The 8,023-nt window shown below is 32.3% G+C and overlaps 1 protein-coding gene across 3 annotated transcripts in view; it reads left to right on the top strand.

Annotated features, from left to right (window-relative positions):
- LOC106469911 overlaps nt 1-8,023 on the top strand; it is a 70,040-nt gene that overhangs the window by 43,680 nt on the left and 18,337 nt on the right. For all 3 annotated transcript variants that reach the window (XM_022398482.1, XM_022398484.1, XM_022398483.1), the window contains exons 15-19: nt 1,562-1,692; nt 2,310-2,508; nt 4,762-4,962; nt 5,199-5,386; nt 7,584-7,793. In XM_022398482.1, the coding sequence (XP_022254190.1) occupies nt 1,562-1,692; nt 2,310-2,508; nt 4,762-4,962; nt 5,199-5,386; nt 7,584-7,793 (929 nt within the window). The remainder of the gene's footprint in view (nt 1-1,561; nt 1,693-2,309; nt 2,509-4,761; nt 4,963-5,198; nt 5,387-7,583; nt 7,794-8,023) is intronic.

Here is an 8,023-nt window from a genome sequence, read left to right as displayed (position 1 = left end):
TATTCTGTGTTCTTTGGAGTATTATGTAATTAAATGAAAAATTATTTATTGCAGTAGTACCATTAGTATATAATAAAAAAAAAAAGTAGGGTTAAATGTCATTGACAGTCGACAGCAAAAAAAGAAAGGCCCAGTTAAGTACTTTATTTCTTGTTTTTCATATGTATTCTTTATTATTATAAAAGTAACTAAAATATAAAAATTGCAAACTTTTTAGATTAGGTAAGGTAAAATAAAGAAGAAGATTTTTTTCATGAGGTATGCTTGCAAGTAGTCTGTGCATTATGTAATTTGATACTGTAATATGAGCTGCATGTTTGCCATGTGATTTACAACTTATATAGTGTAAATATTAGTTACACACGATCCAAAGGGCAATAAAAGAATATAATTTAAGCATGCATAGATGCATCGGCCTGGCATGGCCAGGTAGTTTGGACACTCAACTCGCAATCTGCGGGTCATGGGTTTGAATTCCCACCTCACCAAACATGCTTGCCTTTCAGCCATGGGGATGTTATAATGTGACAGTCAGTCACACTATTCATTGATAAAGAGTAGCCCAAGAGTTGGTGATAGGTGGTGATGACTAACTGCCTTTCTTCTAGTCTTTCACTGCTAAATTAGGGATGGCTAGTACAGATAGTCCTCATGTAGCTTTACATACTGTTATGAGTTTAAAGCTATTTAGAATAAACAGATGTAGTTTTATGTTACAATTTGAAGTCATTCTAGAAAGAAAAAAGGGTAATTTAGATTTATTTAAATTTTTTTTTCTGGTCATTATGAAGTCGGTCAAATTGACCAGCCTTGTATAGAATTAGGGTAGAGAAATAATCAGATAAAATATAAGTTTCACTGAAAAAAAGTATGAAGGTAAGGAGGTTTCATAGATTGCACAAATGAAATTTGAAATTTTTGAGATGAAGAAAAGTATTTTTATTCTTAACGTTAAAATCAATTTGCACTTAACTAGTAAAAAATGACTTGATATATTCACAGACAAATCATTTGTAAAAATACTTCATTAAAAAATCTGATTTTATTTTTTTGTGTGTACAAAAGACTTATAATGTTTATTGAAAGTCTGCCAAATTTTGTCAAGATACACATACTGTATTAAAAGTTATAGTATGGAAACCATCAAGTACAAAATGAGTATGAAGTCGGTCAATTTCACTGACCCTGTGGGGAGAGAGTTAATCCCTGAGATGGTTTGAAATTTATAACTTCTTTGATAAAAAAAAAAAAATCAAGCATAATGCTTCGTAATTTATAATTTTCTGTTTTGTGTACATGTTTATATTAAAATATATTACTATATTTTATTATTAAGATAGTAAGCACCAATCAGTTTTTGTTTTTGGATACTTCTGTTTAAATCTGAAATTTAGTTAGATGTTAGTGTTGAATAAGCATTATTCATTAGTAGCACAGTTTTCCATGTATTTAGGTTTATAGACAAAATAGTTTGTACAATATTTTCAAGAACTTGACAGATCCTTCATGTTTAATGATTTATTTTTACTATGCATTAAGAGAGTTAACATATTTTGTTTAGGGAATCTAAACAGTACTATCCAGAGCTGAAAGAATCACCATACATTAGGTTTGCTTATTCTGATAATGTTCCAGAGATTGTTCCATCTGCTTGGAAGAAGTTAAGCTTGTTTGAATCAGTATCTTCTGAAAGTATGTAATGGAACCATTTGATATATAGCAATTGATAACAATTTGTACAGAATTACTTAGTACTTTTTTTTTCTAGTTTTATTATATAAATATATGTAGTTAATGGTATTGGTTATATGAAGCGTATTTGGTGTAAACTATCACTACCTATAACCTAGACAACATATGTCAAAGAGTTTGTTATTAATTTTCATATTCTGCAGCTCATTACTAAAACTTTATTTTTTCTTTGTAATTTGGGTTGAACATGTTAACAAAGGTGACAAATAACGGGTTAGGTAAAGAGGAATTCCGCAATGTAGAGTGTATTAAATAATGTATGTGTTTTGATGTAAATATATATTCTTTTGTTGGATACACATGTGTGTTGTTTTTGTGACATTAGTGTTTTAAAAATGTATTGTTAATTTATTTAGAATCAGAATATATATATGTACAGCAGCGAGGTATTTTAACATTTTAGGTAGAGCTCTTTTGTGTTTAAGAACTGTAGTTTAGAAAGATTCTTTCCATCTGGTTTGAGCATTTGGATATTGCAGGTTTAGATTCTGTTCACCCTTGTTTTGTACTTCACACAATGAGTAGAGTTTCTTATCATATTGTACTTCCTTCTATAGATTCCTCCTCTTCAACATTTTTTGTTGGTGGTCCTGTTTGGGCTTGTGATTGGTGTACAGTTCCTTTGGGTGTAACTACCAAACAATATATTGCATTATCAGTTTCCCTAAAAGCAGATGGAACTCATTCACTGGTGGACACTTCTGCAGAACAAGGAATAATTCAGATTTGGGATGCAGGCATATTGGATTCAAACAAGTAAGACCATACAGTATATATTATCTTGTAAATTGTGAAGACATCTTATTGCATTATCTACTTTTCATTCACTTTAACCTTATAACCCCTGGTCACATGTCACAAAGTGTTACTGAGTTATAATCAAAATTTAATTAGACCACTCTAATATCAATGTATTTTAATGAAATTAGCATTTTCAAATACGTTGTGATTCAAAGTCTTATGTTATTTAAGTTTTTATTCCTTTATTTCAAAAGAAACTGCTGAAAGAATAATTAAAAAAATTCACGTTTGCTCTCACTAGAATTGCAAGTGGCTATAGCAACTGAACTTTAGACTTTGTTATAGGAGAAATGACTATTGTTAAAAACATCTTTCTTGCTGTCAGTAAACTACATGTACATACAGTTCATTTACCAGTAACTTGATATAAATTCCTAGAACTGGCCTTGAAAGGAAATCGTTATAGACATTCCTGAGTTCAAGCTATGCCATGCCCACTTGCAAAGTAGAAGCTGTGTTGCTTAGTGAATATTTTAAGTTATAGACATTCCTGAGTTCAAGCTATGCCATGCCCACTTGCAAAGTAGAAGCTGTGCTGCTTAGTGAATATTTTAAGGTATAGACATTCCTGAGTTCAAGCTATGCCATGCCCACTTGCAAAGTAGAAGCTGTGCTGCTTAGTGAATATTTTAAGTTATAGACATTCCTGAGTTCAAGCGATGCCATGCCCACTTGCAAAGTAGAAGCTGTGTTGCTTAGTGAATATTTTAAGTTTAATGGCATGATGATAACCAATAGAAAGAGTAGATTTCACCCTTCAAGGTCTTTTATCTTTACACGACACATCGCATAGATTTACTTTCTGTGCCATTATAATGAGGCTAAGTTCACCGTTGAGAGCAATGTTTGTGGCTCTTGGTAATTTTCTCTTGCCTTGTATGTATTAGCCTGATAGACAGTTAGGTTGTATTTAGGTTTTACTTTTATATTTTAGTTAATTATGTATATTAGGATTTATATTTAAAAGGTCTAATTAGTTTTAATTATTGTATACTTTGAATCACTAAATCGGCTTTAAGACAACACTTACGGGTGCAAAAACTTTATGCTGGAGGGGCTAAACCTAACAGCCAAAGTTAACAAACATAACATTGCATATGGGCACTTGTTGATGTATGTTGACAAATAATCAAAGACAAAGAACAGGAGAGGAAAATAAATTATAAGTGAAAAGGTAAAGACGTGAAATTACTTATGTCATTAAAAGAATCGATGAAGATTTAAAAGATATGTACATATTTCTATTTCTTAATTTTAAACATTTCATTGCACTGTATGTTAATGATAGTAGATAGAGTTAGTGATGTAGAGAAAATGGCAAATAGATTATAAACATTTCTAAAGATTATGCAAGTGAAATATGAAAACTGTACGGTAAACATTAGTATTTTTATATCTAACATGAAAATCATTTTGCTGGTAAACTATTCAGAATCCGAGTGCAAATAACTACATTAACTAACGAATTTTTATTAGAAAAAGTAAAAAAATCAAAATTGAATATTTTATTTTTTCTGAAACTACATAATTTCAAATAGTTTCATCCACTAGTTTTATTTTTGGAACAAAATACGAAGAGAGCGATATTACCTACTAATAAAATTTGTAGCTGGTAGTCATAAGGTTAATGTGTTACAAGATAAATAAAAAATTGGGAATTTAAAAAACCTTAAATAGGGATAGTAAAAAAAGTAAGGAAACAAGGCTGGAGTTACTATAGACATTAATTACTCAAACTACAAACCCCCATTTTGGTTTTATGGTGTTACCTAGAATACCATTTCGTGGAGTACTTGTCTTGAAGGTGAATGGTTTTCCTAAATTGGAGATTTAAAATTATGGTAATCTAGGACTCTAGGTAAGAAAATCAATTTTTATGAACACAAATGAAGAAATGGCAGCATACAGCCTATTAATTGGAAAGGATTAAACAACGTACTTTGTTATGTTAAATTATTATGTTTATATCAAGCATTTACCAAGTTCTTAGGTTATTCTACTGCAGTAATTGTTATCTGTTCAGTTATTTTTGTTTTAACAATATTATACTACATTAAAGCATTCCCAGTTTCCTCTTTTTCCATCTTTCGAAAGCACTTGGGTTATAGGTTTTTTTTATTAATTTCTATCAAGACTTCTTAAACCTACGTGTTTTTCTAACATTATGAATAGTACGTTAAATACAACTCAATGTTTATCTTCTTTCAGATCTGAAAGACCTCCTCAGCTTAGTCTGACTATAGCTCATAACTTTGGTGCTGTGTGGAAACTTTTATGGTGTCCCTCTGGATGTTGGGAACCAGAGTCTGGAAACCAATGTACCAAAGAAGATGAGGAAAGCAAAGAGACTCTGCCTCGTTTGGGTTTGATGGCTGTAGCATGTGGTGATGGTTACATTCGAATATTAAGGTAAGTAGAATTATTGCTTATGCTAAAACAGAAATTTTATGGTAATATCTGCATGAGGTTTGTTTCTGTAAGTAAACGAGTACTTTCTTTTATGTATTGTTTAAATTAGTTGTAAGCTTTATTGTGAGATTGCTGGTTTTTTTTATAGTTGGAATATTAAATGTAGAAAATAATGAAAATTTTAGTTATTTCATAAATCTCTGAATCACTTTAAACTTTTTTTTTTGCCATTATAGTATTCCTCATCCAACATCCCTTGTCACAGATCAAAAAGATCTGCAAGCTGTTTACAGAGTAAAACCAGTAGCAGTGCTTTCACCACCAGGGGAAGGGCCTTGTATTGCAAGTAAGAAAAGCATTTGTTGTGCACTCAGCTGGAATAAAACTGAGGGTCATCAACTAGTAGCAGGAGGGTATGCTTCAGGTAAGTATTTGTATACAAAGTCTTTTTTTATCCAGTCGATTTTTTAACAATTCACCGGATAATAGAAGCTGGTTATGCTTGATGTAATGTTTTGTTGTTGTTACTATCTGGTTGAATTGTTATTGTGTAATAGTTGTAGCAAGGTATGCTTCAGTTAAACGTTCTTAACAAATTATTACCTAGTAGCAGTACTGTATATTTCAAGTGTAATTGTTTTGCTGAAGTTTTCTTATCTGACCAAATTGTTAACAAACATTTAACTGTTAGCAGTAATATACTGTAGGACCTTGAAATTAAGGGCATCCTTCCAACTGCTTCCAAATGCCCTCTATAGGAAAGTGCCCTTAATATCAAAAAATGAGCCGTGCAAAGCTGGATTCTATATTGATTGTACTAAATTTCTGAATTTTAAGCCCCCCCCCCCATTTGTTTGGTGTATGCAGGACACAGACGTTCATGAGTTGCACATTGCCATGACATGGAGTGTTGTCAACATGAAGTCTCAGGGGGTGGATTAGCTGTGCTCTTTTTTCTTTATTATTGGTCACAAAGTATCAAAGTACTTCTTTTCAGAGTTTGAACTGCTAAACATTTCACATTTATTTTCTGTGTTTATTTTACTGTCAACATCTAAAGTAGAAATCTGCTGAAAATAAAGCAACAAATCACTGCTTGTGTCATTAGACTGTTTATGTGACAGAGTAATACAATACTCTCGAGAGCAACAAAACACGTACACAGAAATAAGCCAATTTGACCCCTGCTCCGAGAATACGATATGGGATTTATCAGCATATGTATCCTACAGTGTTTTCAACAAGAATTCCCCAGAGTAATAAGATTGCACTTTGAATCTGTGAAAACATTTACTACAGATATGGTTCGGAGCTAATCCAATAAATATCGCGAGTGTTTGAATATTGGTCATCCTTCTGGGATGTTTGTAATTTAGCAGTATACTCTACAGGCGTACAAACATAACTGCCCACTTTATTGATGCCCATATGCCCTTAATCTGGAATATAGAGGTGCCTGTTATTGCAAGATTTATTTTGATTACAAATAGTAGAAAAAGGAAAGAGACAGAAAAGGTCTGCCCTTAATGGCTCAGTGCCTGTTAATCGAGGTTCTACTGTATATTTATGTTAGATAATCAAAGTTCAATTTTTTCAAAGCATTTTCATTTTATTAATGTTTTGATAAAAATCCAGTTATTATTTTATGAGCATTGTTTTATCCAATTATACAGAAGGTTGATCAGACTTTATATTAAAGAATAATTTACATATGCTGTGTCATCACATAATTAGGCCATGGCATCTGTGGGTGCTGCCTTTAGCACCTGTGAATTTGATTCATAACAAACTTGGGAATATTTTAAAGTGTAATTCAGTGCGGCTATATTTATAGTTATAAAAATATTTCACAGCCTTTTTCAGGTAAGGTTATTCATTCAGCAAAATAACAAGAGATAAAAAAGCCTGAGGCACATTAAATTTAAATACAACTGTCAATAAGAGAGTAAATAGCATTGGCAAAGAAGTATCATTGTACTATATGAAGATGTACAACCATTTAAACTGCATCCCACTGTCACTTCCATAACCAAAGTCTACATGCTGGTCATTCAGGGAACCCCACCACACCCAATTGGTTACTAACAAGTTTCCAATAACCTCAGTCAACTATGCACAAGATAATTCACTGAGATCTTGCCATTGTTTAAAATATATATGTACATACGTGTCTCGGTAATGGTAAGGGAAAGATAAACTGTAGATAACTGTAAAAAATACTTTGTTCATGAGAGACGAAAGTTTATTGCAACACAGATTAAGCCTGTGTGTACTTGAATGATTACAACAAGATACAACTAGTTTGCTAATGACCAACAATCTGACAAGGACTTTCCAACAAAGAACGTGAATGAAGAGTTGGTTGAGGCTTTATGGCTGCTCCAAGTTTGTAATATAATTGTACAAGTTGAAGTTTTTACGCTATATAGCCAGAATGGTATGGCTACATCAGGTTCAGGGAAAAGGTCCAAGTTCTTTAAAGTGATTTTTTTTAAACAAGTATACTACACAAATTATATATATTTAGATAATTAATAGTGATACATTTAGATCTATATGATTGCTATTATTAATATTTTTTATTTTCATTATTATCCTTTTTTCAATTCTGTTATTCTTAGGGTTATTGTCAATTTGGGACTTGATGTCTTCTTCTCCCCTGTTGGTAATTGAGTCCAACAATCACTTTGTGAAGCTTTATCCATATCTTTCATTTTATGCTCATGCTTGCTGTGTAACATCTCTCGTGTGGGGTCCAGTGCCTGGTGGACGATTTTTGGCCACGTGTAGCAGTGACCGCTCTGTTAAATTCTGGGACCTAGAAGATCCATGTGTGTATTAAGTTTTTTTCTAGCTTTTATATGTATAAAATATCAGAAGTTGAAACACAGATTATTTTAAAATTTGTTCAGTTCCATTTAACATGCTTAATGTAAACTTCATCATTTGATAAACATTATTCATAGCCCGGCATGGCCAGGGTGGTTAGGACGCTCGACTCACAATCTGGCGGGTCGGCGGGGTTTCGCACTCCCCCATCCCCACCCAAAACTATGCTCCT

This window comes from Limulus polyphemus, unplaced genomic scaffold (genome assembly GCF_000517525.1).
Source record: "Limulus polyphemus unplaced genomic scaffold, Limulus_polyphemus-2.1.2 Scaffold3720, whole genome shotgun sequence".
In the NCBI taxonomy this organism is placed as follows: Eukaryota; Metazoa; Arthropoda; class Merostomata; order Xiphosura; family Limulidae; genus Limulus; species Limulus polyphemus.
This window is presented reverse-complemented; position numbering and strand designations above follow the sequence as displayed.